Source organism: Toxorhynchites rutilus, chromosome 2 (genome assembly GCF_029784135.1).
Source record: "Toxorhynchites rutilus septentrionalis strain SRP chromosome 2, ASM2978413v1, whole genome shotgun sequence".
Classification (NCBI taxonomy): domain Eukaryota; kingdom Metazoa; phylum Arthropoda; class Insecta; order Diptera; family Culicidae; genus Toxorhynchites; species Toxorhynchites rutilus.
In genome coordinates, this window is record NC_073745.1 from 222,388,603 (window position 1) to 222,406,681 (window position 18,079).

Below are 18,079 nucleotides of genomic sequence, written 5' to 3' on the forward strand. Positions count from 1 at the left end.
TATCGAAGATGCTATTTTTTCGTTTTTGAGTTATGATTTTTCAAAGTTAATCGATGGTTCGAAAAAAAAATTCCCCATTTTTGCCACTACAAAAATATAAAAATAAAATTAAAATGATCACCTGGTGGTGGTGAAATGAACACGTGTACACATCATCATGGGTTAGATTTATACGTTGTTTCATGTCCAAATTTGTTTGAATCATCATTGAGAAAGTAGGTATATGCATGAAATAATCTGGGCCTATTCACCTAGAGTAGTAATTAGAATTTTCTCATACGTACAGAAACGTAATAAGAAACACATGACGCTTCACGTATTGAGGTTTTGTTTTGTTTGGGGTGGCATATTATCCAATACGATGCGCGCAAAGTTACATACAAATGGCTACCGTGAGAGAAATTTGTTTTATTTATTTTTTCTACATTTGGTAGTTTCATGCATAACAGATTGTTTTAAATAGTTTCATATGTTCTAAGAATAGGATAGTCAAGAAGTATCGATTGGTTTTTAGTTGAATTATCGGAATTTGAGCACCGGTTCATATTACCAACCCTGTTCATTTTAACTGTATTTCCCCTATTGGTAATTTGTGTTTTTGAAGAAAATTTAACTTCTAAATGTATACCATCGTCTTCAAAATAAGCTCCTTCTCAAGCAACATACTTTTTCCAACGAGCAATTCAGTTATCGAAACACTTGTTATAGCTGTATTTGCCTTCAGTCCATGCATCGAATTCGTTTTTATGTCTTCAAAGCTGTCAAAATGGGTCCCACGAAGCGGAAATTTGAGTTTCGGAAATAGGAAAAAGTAACACACCCATGTCTCGTCGCCAGTAATTAGGCGTCGTGCAAAAATTACATAGCGCGAGAAGAGGGAGAGGCGTCGAGGTAGCGTTACTCTCTGTGTATTAGAGATAGAGATTACGTTACGTTACGATAGGGGGTCCGAAATCCGTATTTTTAGCGTTACATACCGTTTTGTCTCATATTCCGAACAGTCTCAAATTCCGAACACTTCATTTTCAAATGTAAATTTACTGAATTTTAATGTTATAAATTTTAATTGAATAATCAAAACCCTGAAATTCTTTGGGTAATAGCCTTCATTTTAACATAATTTACAGGTGTCGATACAGCATATCTATATATATATATATATATATATATATATATATATATATATATATATATATATATATGTATATACATTATATATATAAATGGATTTCTGTCTATCTGTCTGTCTGATTCTTATGGACTCGGAAACTACTGAACCGATCAACATGAAAATTGGTATGTAGGGGTTTTTGGAGCCGGGGAAGGTTTTCTTGATAGTTTGAGACACCTCCCACCTCTCTAAGGGTGGGCTGCCATACAATTGAAACACAAATTTCTGCATTACTCGAGAATTGATCAAGCAAATGAAACCAAATTGGACATACAGAGGTTTTAGAGTGCAATAAATGTTTCTATGATGGTTAGACTTTCCACCCCCTCTCTAAGGGGGGCTGCCATACAACACAAACACAAATTTCTGAATTACTCGAGACATCGTTAATTTTTCAGTTTCTGTACTTTTTTCAACTATTTTGTTTGTTGTTTTCATGTTAAGCGCTAGAAATGGTAAGAATCTACAATAAATGGATGAAATAAAATGATATTTTATGCAGAAATCTTCATTAAAATTAGTTTTCGGAATATGAATCAAGTTTCTACGCATTTTAAAATGTGAATTTACTGAACTTTAATGTTAGAAATAATTGAATATTCAAAACCCTGACATTCTTTGGACTATAGACTTCATTTTAACATCATTTACAGGTATCGATACCAATATAGCGCACTTGGTCCCGAAGCCATGTAAACTATAAGAAACAAATACAATCAGTAATTACAAAGCAAAATTCAGTTTTTTTTGCGAGCATTACATTTTTCCAAAGAAGACTAGCTAATTGACTTTAATTTGATATATCGATCATATGAATTGGTCCGGTAGTTTAAAAGTTTTTTTAGTTGTTCACCGTGAATATGTATTTGTAAATCAATTTTATCGTAGTCAAATGGAAAAGAAGGCTCTATTGTATCCAAAAATCCAACTAATTTCGCGAAAGAGTGCCATTTTAAGTAATGAGACATAAGAATATGAGACAAAACGGTAATTTGTGCACCACGCCTTATGCGTTGGACAAACATGGGATCAGAGTTTGACCATTCAAACATGTCTTCAGCCACTTGATTACAATGAAATGTTTTCAAGAGAATTGAACTCTCTTGGCGCTAGTCGTGCTGCGACTTCTCTCATGATCAAAACATTAACCAAAATATGATGAACGGTATTGTGAGAGATACTTTGTTCACAGCCCAGTTCTCACTAACTTTAATGGTGATTTCCGAGCATCAATCCTTTTATTTTATCGATGTTTTTTTCGATCAGTTGAAAAAGTGGATGGTCATCTTGGTAAATCGTTCATCTGTCCTCGGCATTCGTTAAATTCATACCATTCATACATCCGTGCTTTCGACATAATTGAATAACCAAATGTATTCTTCAGCATTTTCAACTTTTCGGCACAAGCAATTTTATGTGCAATACAAAATTTACACAATATCTTTGACCAATATAATTATCCATATCAAAAATCTTCGCGCAAAAAAAAGTTAACTTGTTTTTAATGCCGTTGTAAACAAACTGAATGACAGATCGCACTCAAAGTTGACATTAAGATTACTGCACGTTAAGAAAATTGAAAAATGTTCAGCGGGAAGATTTAAAGTTACAAATTCCTGGTATATATTGGACAGAACGTAATGTCTGGGGAATCTGTCTGCTTCGAGCTGGTCGTTTTCCAAGTCGAACGCAGGAGCAAAATCTAGTGACTAAAATGAGCGCTCGGAAGTTGCACAGCAAGATTCTAACAAAGTATAACGGATGCTTGATTATTGACAAAGAATTGCACGTAAACGTGGACGTTTGTCAAATTATAGTTCAAAAGATTTATGAGGCAAAGATTGATGTCCCAAGTGAGATAAAATGTGTTTTGTATATAAATTTGCTAAAAAAACCTAATAAGAATAAAAACTGCGGATAAAAAAACGGGTTACCACGCATGAACGCACACAATAATCTTGAGAATCTGATGCCTTTAGCTGCCACTACAGGAGATACATACTTCAGGGGTACCGTGACAACGGGGCGATTTCGTTCAAAAACGCCTTAGCTCAATTTCAAATTTTGCCCAAGGTTAATCATTAAACAGAAGCTTAAATAGAGTGGCAAGTCGACAAAGGATGCTGCTCAAAATAATAATAAGAGTACTGATAAGTTTCTTCGTTTTTTTTTCAAAAATTAATGCTCTATTCTGCAATAATTGTTACATATATTGTGGCCGTTTTTCCTTCAGTGCACGGCGCAAACGCATCAATTGTCGTCGGTAGAGGTCCTCCGTAATGGTTTTATTCGGTTTTAGCAGCTCATAGTACACCACACTCAGTTGATCCCACCAAATAGACAGCATAACCTTCTGGACGTGAATATTCCGCGCGGCCGTCGATGTTGATGCATGGCCGAGTATCCATACGTTGGCCGACGTTTAGGATTGTCGTAATGGAGCCACTTTTCATCGCCAGTAACGATTCGATGCAAAAAGTCCTTTCTTTTCTGCCATTGGAGCAGTTGTTCGCACGTGAAAAACCGGCATTCGACGTCTCGTGGCTTCAATTCATACGGCACCCAATGCCCTATCTTTCGGATCATTCCCATTGCTTTTAAACGATCGGATATGGTTTGCTGTGCTACACTAAGTGTATCTGCAAGTTCTTGTTGCGTTTGTGACGGATTTGATCGAGTAAAGCCTCCAATTCTTCATCTTCAAACTTTTTCGGCGGTCCGGAACGTTCTTCGTCAAAATTACCACTTTTAAACCGTGCAACACACGTCTGACACGTTTGCTCAGTTGGACCATGGTCATCATAAACTTCCACCAAAATGCGATGACTTTCCGCAGCTTTTTTTCATATTGAAGTAATGAAGTAACACTCCCCGCAAAAACACTCTCGTTGGTAGGAAATTCGACATATTCGAGGTGACCAAAAAATTATCTCGTTTACGCTTCAAATTTTTGACACATATTGAAAAAGACGCGCAATGACAATAGCTTTCCAACGAGTGTCTGGAAATTAGATTCACTGGAATAATAATCAAGTTACGCCATCTTTTCTAAACCCGAAGAAACTTGCCGATACACCTATTAGATATAGTTGAATAAAATGACCAGTTAGGTTGATCAACGGTGTGACCAAAGATTGATACAAGGTCTTCGATGAGAATATCGCGATTTCATCAAAAGCAAATTGGAATAATTTTCTGATATTTTTTCCGAAATTGTAATTAAAAAACATTATTTTGAGTCCAAAAGATTATTATTCTATCTAAGCTATCCCGAGTTAGAGCTCATTTCTTGCGTCCCGATTCTAACTGAACTTTGCTTTAGATCAATTTTGATTACTGCCAGTCGGCCCAGCTCCATTTGCACTTGTCGATACTGATCCGTCTTATAATTTGGTTCGTGGCTCCTCAATTTATGAGGGACTTTTTTAATTATTTTGGCTTATCGTCCTTGGAATATGCCCTGATTCACAATATTTCTCCAATTAAATCGGTTCGAGGCTGTGTCTCGCCAATTCCGCGGTGGTCCGTGTTCGCCAGGTCCTGCTCCATTTGATCTAGTCACCTTGCTCGCTGCGCTCCTCGACGGCTCGTACCCACCGTGTTTCCAATGAACACCATTTTTGCAGGATAGTTGTCCGGCATGCTAGCAATATGTTCTGCGCCGCGTATCCTTCCAGCTATGGTCACTTTATGGATACTGAGTTAACCGGTGACTTGCGTTAGCACGTGTTTCATCCTCCGTCTCCATACGCCGTCCTCTTGCACACCGCCGAAGCATTGCATTGTACACGTCTCGTGCCTGGGAACGTTTTGCACAGGGAAAATTTCGCACGATTGCGAAGTCTGTTTTACCTCAAGTGTTTGTGTAGACCATAGTAGCACGACTACCGGATCTCGCAGCTGGTTTCATTGTAGACGGCATTCAGGACGGTGATTGCAAGACAGTTTACACAGTTTCACAGGTCTATCTTTTGTCACCTTTTTTTCAAAATGAGGCAAATAACCTCGTCTGTCCACTCTTTCGGTAACTGTTCTGATTCAAGTATTCTGATAATCAGTCGATGCAGACAATTGTCCAATTTTTCCGGGTCCAACTTTTTAAGTCCTTATTCCATCGTTTCCAGTTGATTTGTTGTTCTTCAGCTGTTTGATGGCATTCTTAACTTAAGTTGGGAGTGGTACATCTTTAATATTTAGGGCACCAACGTAATCGTTTCCATCTTTATCTTGCTCCTCTGTCTGTACGCCATTTAGGTATTCATCAAAGTGCTGACTCCACCTTTCGGTCACCTCACGATCGTTCGTCATCCTTATTGCGACATATTTCCGCTATTTTTTCCGAAAGAGTTGGGTCTATCTTATATTTAAATCGTACCACGTTCTGTTGAGTAGCTTGACGCAACATTAGCTCCCGTGCAGCGTTCGTCTCGTGTACCACCTACTGACACTCATCATCGATTCCAAATTTTCGGTCAGCAATGTCAAAATTGGCTGATTAATTCTCATTTTAAGGTTGGTGCTTATATCTATGCTTCTCGAACAGTATGTAGGAGAGATTATCGTGCTGTCTGACACTCTACCGGAAAGTTCCAAACAACACTATTTTCATATGGAAAAACTCTGAAACCCGCAATCGTCAATTTGGCTGCAAAGCAGGGTGGTTCGAAACAAACATTCCAATTCCGTGACTGGGCTGGAGAAGAGATAGAGCGGATGGTGCCGTGGCGCCGTGTTTGTGTTGAGACCCGATTTTAGTCAACATGAAGGTCTGGTCGTATGACCATCAGGGATTTGTATTCCGCACCTATTATACAAACAATCCGTCAGTGAATGCGACACAAGGAGTCTACCATTGGCATCACACAGCACAATCAAACATCGGCGCGGCCCATCAATTCCCTCTCCAGCCCCATCATGCTTGAGTCCGTTTTAAACCACCCTATGTAATCAAAGAAACTTTTCCACAGATGTTAATGACTTCATTCTTATTTTCCAGTCCCAGGTGCTGGAGAAGGTCAAACCCGATCGCATCCCGTCGACGAAGCCCGACGAAGACCGCCGGCGGCGAACTATTATCGTGGAGAAGAAGAATGGTTCCTATGGGTTCACGTTGCAGAGCTACGGAATCCACTACAAGAAAGAGCAGGAGGTTGAGATGATCACGTACGTCGACTATGTCGAGTACGATGGTCCGGCCTACCGGGCGGGAATGCGCGAGGGTGACGTAATTTTATCAATCAACGGATACGACATGGAGAAGGCTGAACACAAGACGCTGGTGAATTTTATTAAAAACTGTGATAACCGAATGCGAATGGTGGTGCTGTTTGAGGATTGCTGTAGGAAGGTGAACATTGTTTATTATGAGTATATGAAGCATGAATGCAATATTTGTTTCGCATTAGGTTGAACTGCATCTGAAGTATATCCAGCTTCAGGAATTACTGAAGAGTAAAATGAACGATCTGGAACGAATATGCTTGAGAGAGCGAGAATTGCTTGAGGGAAAGTGGAAAACACACAGTTTACCAGCGCGGAAGAAAGCAACTGTGGCGGCCGACGACATTGATCCAGGTTCAACGACTGATGTTGAGTCGGCTTCAGGTCCGTCGTTTTGTCGTCCAGCTGCCTCGACAGAGGACGTTAAGAAATTGTTGCGACAAAAAACCTACATTGTTCCACCACCGGCTCAGTTTATGTTAGCCTATCATGTAACTATCTTGTCAAGCCATTATGTATGCTATCATAACCCGTTCCAATCCACAGTGCTTGGACAGCAACTATCGCTATGTGATTCATCCCTCAACCTCTAGTGGTACTTCTAGCACGAATGCTGCCCCATTGAATCCCAACTGTGCTCAATCAACGGCCAAATTGTGTAAAGATCATCAGCATATAATCCGTGGTTCTTCCCTTGATAATAATAGTTTAGGTGGTATAAAATCAGGGGGCGTTTCGTCCTACAATCAACAGTCCAAATCAACATCGCCGACGAAGAGCCTCCATAATTACGACACCAAATCAACTAAATCCTCATCTCGACGCCACTTCCATGGACACTCGTGCAATCCATGTATGGGTCACTTTCTACGAGGTGGCGATAAAAGCGATAAAGCCGATAAGGACAATACTAGTCTCGATGCATATGACCTCGCTAGTCCGTGTTGTGACCCGCAATGTGTTCCTTCGCGACGTAAATCCAAACACCACAAAGACCATCATCATAAGCACAAACACAGGGACAAGGAAGCCAAACAAGGCGGTAGAGATCGCATCCCCCGTCCTAAGTCACAGCCACACATTTCACCACAATCGCAGCCTAACTATCTGTATCGCCATAGCAGAGACAAGCACGTAAGTTTTGATACATAGTGCCGAATGTCTAATCCGTTCGAAATGCTAGCGCTCTCGCAGCAGATATTCAACCAATAGATATGTTGTTTGTGATGCGCTAGCCATTAGACAGCACCATTTTCATAGAAATTTTGTATTTTGGCACTAGTACCCTCATCCTCATTCAGTCATATTTTCGTCTTTTTCTCTCCACATAAAATTCGTCTTCAGGAGCATCACCACGCCAAAGTTCACGACCTAAACGCTAGCTTAACCAGTCATTGTAGCCTCCATTCATGCACGTCTAGTGAGTTTAATCCGGCCGCAGAAAACTCGCCAGCTTCCTATAGTACTTCCATCAGCACCGACACGCTTTACTGGGAGCCCCATAGTGAGTCAACGTCTGCATCGGCTAACTCGTCCCACAAGAAGCCCCCGAATACAAGTTCCGCTGGAACTAGCAGACCACACACTCATCAGCATCATTATTATGTGCAAAAGTACGTCCATCCTCACACGGGACAGATTCAGCCTATCACAGTGTATGCCGGGCCACCGGTTCATAAGCCTAAATCATGGGATAACCTTGCAATGAAAGGGTTCGGCGGATACGGATACGGCTACGGTTATATGGAGATGGGCAAAACGAGCGTATCTCCCCAGACACGCACGCAAACTACTATTACCATTCAGCATCGAAACTCTATTCCGAAAAAGAACGGTTTCGAACGCTACTCCGCTTTCGTGGACGTGGAGAACTACGCTCCGCCGCCAACACAATTCCTCCAAGAGACCACCACCACAACCACTACCATTACAACAAAGTCAACAGAGAACCTGCTGGGACCATACGAACTGTCAGATTCCTGTGAGTGTTTGGAGAGTTCATCGCCCGTACCCGGAACTGGAAGTGGCAGTGGGACAAACACAATGGAAATTCTTCATGACAAAACCGGCTACTACTCTAGTCTCGGCAGCGGCGGCACGTGTGGCACCGGCAATAAGAAGCAAATGTCCAATCTAACCGAAATCGCTCGTTTGTAAGCTAGTCACCCCCCAGGAATACTCTGCGTTCGTATATGCCAGTTGTGTTTTCCTGTAGATCTGCTTCATTCCACCTATGATCACCATATCCATTGCTATCGCAAACAAAAGCAAAACGTGAAACGTTTGTTTGACGAAACCATTAACCTTTCGTGAGTCTACCAAGAGTCTTTAGTTGAATCTCCGTCTAGAAATATTGGAACCATATAGGATATTTAGTGTGCTAATTATATACATAGACGTTGCAAGAAGTTACGTGTAAGCAAAAGCCAAAATAACTACCAAACGAAAACATCAAGTTTTACAATTCAGATATAAGTAGGACGTTACGGGAACAGTTTAATTTTTTATAATGGCACTCTTGATACGAAAGTCCTGTCGATAGGAAACGCTACGATGGGATCACTGAATGTTTTCAGAGAATATAGAGCAATTTCACGCCAAAATTACCTGCCCATTGCGTTTCCGTTCTACGCATAGTTGTCCCATGTTACTTTTTGACAATTTTCACTTTTCTTCAGAAAACGATGTTTTTGTGCCTGATCTTCTGGAAAAACACAAAAAAGTTATTGTTAGTTTCCAGCTTTTAAAAAAACCAAAATCAAGCTCAATTGTCCCATGTTGATATTCTAGGCATAACTGTCCCGCCATGTATTTTTTGTAAATCCATAATGAATAAATCGGTACAAGCACAAGAATTTTAAGTCACGCTTTCAGCAGAGCTAATGGACTTATTTCTGGTTTGGAAGAACGTACTAATTCTCAAAAAAATTAATAAAAGTTTACCAGAACACGTGTACACCTTGTTAGTGAATGCCTAATAACAATGAGATTTATATTCTGCAAAGATGTTGCAGGTCACTCCCTTCGTCATTAAACGATGTTCTTATACATAGTCCTTCATAAAAACGCCAAAAAAGTTATTGTTTGTTCCCAGTATTTAAAAAAACCCATCAAATTCAATTGCCCCATGTTGATATTCTAGGCATAACTGTCCCACCATGAATTTTTGAACTTATAATCAAGCTTGATGGATTCAAGTGAGGGTAACGTTTCACACTTCATTAGACCTGCTCATAAAAAAACCCGGTGTATTGCTAAACTGAAATGCTTAGAGCTGAAACTGAAATGCTGGTAGCCAAATATTCTAGAAAACTTTGATTGCGTTTTTATCAGTTGCTGATTTTGGAACATGGGACAACTATGCGTAGAACGGCAGTACGTATGTCGTCGCAAATTGATCTTTTTTTTGTTATTTATTTTAGCTTAATGTCTTTACAACATGGCCTGTTTCACAATGTTTCTCCAATTAATTCGGTTTGTGGCTATCTCTCTCCAATTCCTCTGCCACCTCGCACTCGCCATGTCCCGTTCCACTCGGCCTAACCGCCTTACTCACTGCGCTGCTCTCCGTCTCGTACCAGCCGGATTCCCGATGAACACAATATGTCCTACCCAGCGTATCCTTCCAGTTTTGATGACTTTCTGGACATTGGGTTCACCAGTGGATTGCGTGAGCTCGAAGTTCCTCATTCGTCTCCATACGCCATCCCCCTGCACTCCGCCGAAGACGTCGTTTAAAGACTCCAAGTCCTCTCCGAGCATTGTCCACGTTTTGTGTCCGTAGAGGACAACCAGTCTTATCAGCATTCTAAACATTTCGCACGATTGCTAAGTCTGTTTTACCTCGAGTGTTTGTGGATACCATAGTAGGTACGACTTCCATTGATAATCGCCTCCGGATTTCACGACTGGTATCATTGTCAGACATTATTATAGACAAATTGGTCTACTACCTCGAACCCACCGTCGTCGGTCACTACGCTACTACCTAATCGGGCCGTGTCATTCTCGGATCCGGAAGCCATAGGCGGCATTCAGGATGGTGAGTTCACGAAAGTATTCACAGTCTAGTTTGCCGCCTTTCCTGAAGATAGAGCGAATAACCCCAACTTTCCACTTATCCGGTTGCTGTTCTGTTTCCCAAATTCTGACAATCAATCGATGCTGACAATTAACCAAATTTTCTGGGCACATCTTGATGCGTTTCGCTCCGATGCCATCTTTCCCAGTTGATTGTTCTTAAGCTGTTTGATGGCATTCTTAACTTCACCTATCGTTGGGGGTGGCTTCCATCGTTTCTTTAGTCCTCTGCCTGTACGCCATTCAGGTGTTCCTCGAAGTACTGCCTCGACCTCTCGGTCACTTCACGTTCGTTCGTCACGATACTCCCATCCTTAGTCCGACCCGTTTCTGCTCGTGGCAAGAAGCCTTTCCGGGATGTATTGAATATCCGATAGAACTTTCGCGTCTCATGAGAGGGGTGCAGAGTTTTCCACACTCCTCCTCTTCCTGGCGACGCTTCTTTTGTTTGAAGAATTGAGTTTGCTCTCTCCACTTCTATCTATTTCGTTACACGTTCTGACGGGTAGCTAGACACAGCATCAGCTTCCTCGCAGCGTTCTTCTCGTGTAACACTTGCTGAGAATCATCATCGAAACACTCGTAACATCGTCTTCGTCCCACATGTTCAGAATGTTCTCCGCTACGCTGTTCATGGCTGTTTAATCATGCTCCAACAATACTCAAGAGGAACTTCAATAATTGCGTCCTCTTCTGGCAGCGCAGCTTCGAGCGAATGCACGTAATTTTTGGCAACATCTGCTTGCTCCAATCGCGTAAGATTGTACCGTCGCGGTCAGCGGTAACGAATGTTGTTCACAACGGAGAGTTTTATGCGCATCTTAACCATCACTAGGTAGTGGTCTAATCGATGTTAGCGCCTCGATAGATTCTGACGTGAGTTATGTCCGAGATATTTCGACCGACTATCAGAACATGATCGATCTAAGATTCTGCTTGACCTGATGACCTCCAAGTATATTGATGGAGGAATATGTGTTGGAAGAAGGTACCGCGTACGGCCATATTCTGAGAGGTGTCGAAAACGATGAGTCTTAGGCCGTTTTCAATTGTTAACTGGTGTGCGCTGTACACACCATTTATAGGTTTGAGTTCTATCTCTTTACCGATCTGAGCATTAAAACCTCCGATTATGGATCTTGATGTCATGTTTTGATGAGGGCTGTGTACGTTATTGATGTTGATGTTAAAGAATCGATCCTTAATCCTCAATCTGCAGATTTTTATGTTGAATGGTAGATTGGGTTGATTACCCAATCACACGCATAATGCTCATCATAATGAAAGCTGTACCTAGCTCATTCGTGTTGCCGCAGCTCAGATAGATGTACCATCGCGTATGACCATCGCGAAACGTACGTACTGTAGATCCTCTCCAACACACTTCCTGCAGAGCTACGATGTTAAACTTGCGGCCTTTCAATAGTTCGGAAAGCACACGAGTACTTCCGATGAAATTAAGACATCAACAATTCCACGTCCCGAGTTTCCAATCGTTAGTACAGTCCGTTAGTTTTCATCGCCTGGGTCTATGTCGGTTAGTCCGGTTCACATCATCTTGTGTTCCGTTCGTTGATTGGTGTTTTAGTGGTGCGGCTTGCAAGGCCTGCGACCAACCCCATTATCTCGCAGGGGCACCATCACGATACTGCTGTTTTACGTCCCGAGTACCACCAGCCCCAGACATAGACTGTTTCCCTGAACCAGTGCAAACCAGAAAAACGACCTTTGATGATAGAATATCCGACCCGAACGGGAATCGAACCCAAAGCCCCCATCTTGGCAAACGCAACACTTACCACTCGGCCATGGGGACCACGTAAACATGAAATTCTAGGGTAAATCTTTGGTCGACAACAATCTCGTTTGCGTGCTTCCGCTTAGCCACGACAACTCGCATTTTGTTTGGTCGATCCTTTGAAATTTCGGTCACGGAGGTATATCTGTCCTAATCTTTCATGATCTGCATGACTCTTAAAGCATTACCATTTAGTTTGGGCCTAAAGAAAACAACCCACGGGCCAATTCCAGGTGCATTTTCCTGATAGTCCTTGATACGTGGGGAAGGGACAACAGACATTTTTGAAACTTTCAGCCTCCTGGGCAAAACGGCCGAAACATTAAACTTATCACTAACATTAATAAATTTTACATGAAATACGGATAAGGAAATAACAGTGATGCAGTAAACAAAAAATTATAGGAGATTGTATTCAAGACACGACCGCATTGTTGACGTAGAACTATCCTGTAGTTTAATTCAAGTCGCTTGTTTATAACTGCGGATATTATTTTATAACACTACGAAAATTTTGAAATAACCATTCTACCAGTTTGATCACCCTAAAAAGTTTTTTATTGTAGAATCATTTGACGATAATTTTTTGATGATTCATTCTTGTGCTCGCAGAACAATACATGCTCGAGATAAGCGCAGCTGTCATCCTTAGTGGAGAAAGTTTTGCTACTGGCAAGCGAAACCAAATCACATACAAAATTTCAGAACGCCATTTACTTTCTTAGTGATTAAATAAACGAAGTAAACTCTATCAAATGCAATCCTAGTTGAAAGCAGTATTGCGACTGGCACGCGAGCCCAAATTAATTAATAACTTAATATAACTTATTGAATAACTTGGTATTCCCAAAATAATTTTTTGGTGCACAACCTTAACACCTGCTTCACCATAGTGTCAGTTCAATGCATTGATGACAGAAAACAAACAATGCTAGCTGCTTGGAAAAAGGCTGAACATTTTCCTCAGCACTGATTCATTACCAGTACCCTAGCGTAAATATTCCCCTCCCGTTATCTCCCCTCCTTGTTTATATTTTTCATTACGATTGCATAATTTGCAACACCAAACAGTAGTCAATCATAGCATTAAAAAATTAGGCAATTGTTGCATCGTTACAGGACCAATTCAAACGGGAGCAGATACAGATGATGTTTCAGCGTAGCGAAGATGCAGTATTTTTACGTACGGGTTATGAAGCACGCACGTACGCATACAAGTATCCATATATCGATGGCTTGAAGCAATTAAATATACACACACTTATCTCCGTTTTGCGCTCTTTTCAACAGAAGCCCTTTCAGTCAATATTGCCAGTCTAGATTAGCTTAGCTGTCATTCTTTGTGGAGAGTTTTCCTACCGTCATGCGAAACCAAATCACTGATAAAATTCCAGAACATTTATTTTCTTGGTGAGCTGACGATAGCCTAGCTTGATGATTCCCCACACAATTGTGTAGCTCAGAACCTTAATGCAATGGCGTCAGTTTGATGCAATTATTGCAATACCAGAGACATCAGCGAGTGAGTAATTTGGTCGCGTCCACAGCTCAATCCGAAACGAAGACATGTGATGACGCAAAACAAGGAAGAACAAGCGATATTCACTGCTTTGAATACGGAAAGATACTGAAAGTTTGCCTTCCTTCTGCTTGAGACTTTAAACTTCTTCAGTTCATTCGTCTCTAACCTTCAAAAAGGCCCTTAGAAAACTTTACTTTATCCATAATATTACTCCTCCATCCCCATTGCATTGAGAAAGGCATTCGATCCTTCGCCCTCCAGCAACGATGTTGTTCAGTCGATTTCCCTACGAAAAATGAAAGTTTTCCTCAATGAGATCCACTGTTTATACTGTAAATATTCCTCTTCGTTCTTCTTCTTTTCTTTTGTTCACGAAGACTTTACATCTTACGATTTCCCCTTCGTTGCTCGTCGATAAGTTACTCGTTATTGACAGCTCTGTTCGGGAAAGCACACAAATGGACAGAACAAATGTATGGGGAATGGGAATACTTCCAATGTTCATCAATTTGAACCATATACAGACTTTGGGATTGTAATGTATAGCATATCAAACAAATCTTAGGGAATTTCCGATTCGTTTGGTATGTAAATCGCTAAAATCCGTTCGCGGCAAAAATAGTTATTAGCGTTAACTTTATTTCATAGAAACATGACATGTTTTCTGGCCCCCTTAATGAAAGACGTAGTTCTACGTCAAAAAAATCATCACGAGAGATTTCTTCTCCCTGATCGTTTGACGAGGATGTCCGTTTACCATGGCACTGATGGGGAATTCACGTCGTTCGAAGATGCCGACTGTTTCTCTTACCACGAAGGGGAAAGAACAAGGATCTTCGATTTGACCACTAGTTTTTGTTTAAATTATAAAATACAAGTCGGCATCTTTTAAAAAACAGAGCAGTGCTTGAGTTCGTGAAGGATCATCGCCAAGCACATCACGAATGCTTCGCTGTCCTGTAAAAGTTCCGAAGGTTCTCATACAAACACAAACGATATGTTCGACTGAATTGTGTACCACGCAAAGGTCATAAAGGGGACGAAAGGATCCCTGGTCTGGATAGAATTCGTTGCTCCCTTATTGTTTAACACATCCTCGAATCTGGTTATGGAGCGTCGCTATGGCGGACTTTTTTCCGTCCAAAAAGTGTTGAAGGTGTTGGGGATCCATAATCTGATGTCGCCCAGCGGTACTTCACACGTCAAAAGCTGTCTAAGATGACCGATTCCAGCAAAACGATCGGTCGCGCTTCATTAGCGGCTATGCCACTATGTCCGAAAATCCACATGAGGACTGCATCTGACAGCAGATACCCTCTGAAAGCTTATATCCATAGATGCCTAGGTATAGCCTTGATGACGATCGATGACGCTAGCCAAGCCGGTAACTATCAGGATAGTGACAGCTTCGAAGACTCCGGCTGCTTCAGCCGAGAACACCTGGCAGATGTCGATGAGTTTCTTGTTGAGAATTAGAACATTATTATGATCGCTTACCCCGAAACCAACTCCTTGCATCCCTTTGGAATCGTCCGTGTAGTGAATTTTATAGCTGTGATATTTTCTTGAAACAAATCTGGGAGCTCGTCTCCTCACCTCCGCTGATTTCAGCGAGGAAACTCGCAGTTTTGGAGATTATCGTTGCGTCCACGAAAATGTCAAGCGGAGTTTTCCCTATTTCAGCGCATACCGATGCTGCTGGGGTTGATGATAGCAGGGCGAAGATAAACCGTATTTAGAAGTTTATCTCTGGCCAGGCATGTCAATTCGAGACCGTAGGTGAGGCGGCTGTTGATGATGGCTTTAGATCGTTCGGTTAGTACTCTGTTGAGGTATGGAGATTGTTTTGAAGAGGTTTAACCGGGTGGCACAACTCTTTTTCATCTCGTCGAAATAGTGCTGGATGTTCAGGTTTTGGCCGACCACCACTACCAGGACCCTCAACGTTCTATGGTGGAGAATGCGATGGTTTTATGTTTTGGCTCCTGAATTGCAACTCTGGTGATTGTGACTGCATCATGTGACTACTCTTTTGCGCCGAAAGTCGAAAACTTCTTTCGACAGCCCATTTACCGATAGTATTGGTAGCTGCCTGGATCTTGATGCGTGGTGCCCTGTGCGTGTTCCCCATCACTACCAAAAGAATGTCGTTCGCATATGTGAATGCGAATACTCCCTTCGGTAGATGCCCGATTCTCTACTATAGTGACTTTCAACACATTTCGGCTTGTTCGTCACTTTTGCTTCCATTTTTGGAAGAATGTCGGGAGTGATAATTGAACTCGTGATCTCTGCGTGAGAGGTATGGATGTTACCACTACGCCAGATCGCCTCCACATGCGAAATACATGTTTGTGCCCATTCCTAGTCGAAAGGCGAATTGTTGGACGACCAACTTCTTGACTTCGGTCATGTGAGTAACGAGCCGTCGGTTCATAATCCTCTCCAGGGTCTTGGACGTGCAGGAGGTCAAGGATATTCGCAGGTATCCTTTCAGGGAGCAGATGTTTTGGCCGACTTTGGGAATGGTAATCACAATACTATGTCTCCATTCCGCTGGGAAGTCGTGCTTCAACCAGATGTCAAGGAGAATGGTTTGACCTAACCTAACGGGGACAGCTGCTTGAGCATCTTATAACCGATGCAGTTGGGACTCGTGGACTCCCCTTTGGTTGAGCGCAGCGCGGCGGTGAGTTCTTCGACGGAAAAGTGTTTGTCGAATGCTTTACAAATCCGGTCGTTCGGAACCACGAATCGATTAACTGAGTTCATGTCCGCTGTTTGTTGTCGGATGGACACATAATCGTATCCCGAAATTGAGGACAGTTGGATCCGTAGAGGACTGGCTTTCGTTGATGGATTCCAAGAAGCCAGTCCAACTTTCCAGTTTCACCCGTCATCCTTATATGCTGTGCTCGGTACCTGTTCATTGCCGTTTCTTTCTCCGGGTCATCGTTTTGCCACGCAGGCACTTCCTCCGTTTCTTGATTTTCTTTTTTTGATGTAGTGCCGCACTCTCTTCCCAGGGTTGGGTTTTGTTTCAGGGATTTTGTTTTCTGCCATCTCGATGATAATTTCGTTGAGCTTCTGCATACGGAATACGGTGGTCGGATTGTCTCTTGTGATAATGTGACTGGAGGAAACCCTGTAGAAATCTCAGTTTGTCGAAGATCCACCTTGGTTTTCGTCTTCGTGTGGGTCGAGGCAGCGGTGCGTTGAGGATGATCGAAATCGGATAATGGTCACTTCCATGTAAGTCGTTTGTTTTGCTCCACCCCAGTTTACCTACCTACCAAATGCTGGCTGAGGAAATGTAAATGTTTGAACTGTTACGACTTCGACTCAAGGTCTCAGTACCGTCATTCAGAACAACGAATCAGAGAAAAAATCAGTAATGATGTTCCACCTAACGTCCATTGCTTGCATCCTTCAGTTGTGGTGGTGAGCGATGAACGATTTTAGCAGAACGATTTAAGGACCCTCCAAGCTCTCAACACCTCTAGTAACTTGCGTTTTAAATCCGGGATCTTCCACATGGTAGGTAAACATAGACGAGGATCACCTGAACTGTAGCTCCTATTCTGACCGCAATTCGTAGATCGGTAGTGATTTGCTTGCGCAAGAGCTATGGCTACACTGAGCACTATCTTTAATTTACGCATGATACGATAAAGCACCGAAACGAGAAAATATCACGACTAACGGTATATGATCACGATAACAAGAACCCATACCGAACGCATCCGACTATGCGAAACTGTCGACGAGGAATGGTCATACAATAATGAATTTCGAAATTTCGAGTAACGCAGTATTAGATAAAAGCTCAGAGGGGAGCGGCGCTCCGAGGATACTCGGTTAGTTTGGCGTGGAACTGCACCATAGCGTTCCGCCTTTCGTCTGGGCTGTCATAAATGTTCTCATATTTATTGGATCTCGCATCGTATCAGGAGTGTTTATAATATTTAAATCCTAAACTTTCTAATGTAGGAAGCATGTTTCGAAATGTGAGGAAAGTGAGGAAAGTTAATAAGGAAATTCAAAATACAATAAACGCTACTCAGTCGCAATCATATTTTTATAGCGGCCGGTCCAATTCAATAATTCAACAATACCAAGGAAGCCGAAGTCCGATAATTGTGCGATTTTCGGCGTTCCCATTGATGCTTCATAGCTAGCAGGAGAGAACAGAATAAAGACCCCGAAATAGATGTAGAATTGTCATAATAAAACAATGCGTAGAAAACAATGGATGGTGTTTTTTTTCTTTTGGTTCATTAGAACAAGC

At 41.8% G+C, this 18,079-nt stretch overlaps 1 protein-coding gene across 2 annotated transcripts in view; it reads left to right on the forward strand.

Annotated features, from left to right (window-relative positions):
- Positions 1–18,040, forward strand: part of LOC129764440 (uncharacterized) — a 33,407-nt gene extending 15,367 nt beyond the window's left edge. For both annotated transcript variants that reach the window (XM_055763517.1, XM_055763518.1), the window contains 4 exons: positions 6,168–6,518; positions 6,577–6,882; positions 6,938–7,525; positions 7,736–18,040. In XM_055763517.1, the coding sequence (XP_055619492.1) occupies positions 6,168–6,518; positions 6,577–6,882; positions 6,938–7,525; positions 7,736–8,548 (2,058 nt within the window). In that variant the 3' untranslated portion in view covers positions 8,549–18,040. The remainder of the gene's footprint in view (positions 1–6,167; positions 6,519–6,576; positions 6,883–6,937; positions 7,526–7,735) is intronic.
- The last annotated feature ends 39 nt before the right edge of the window (positions 18,041–18,079 follow it).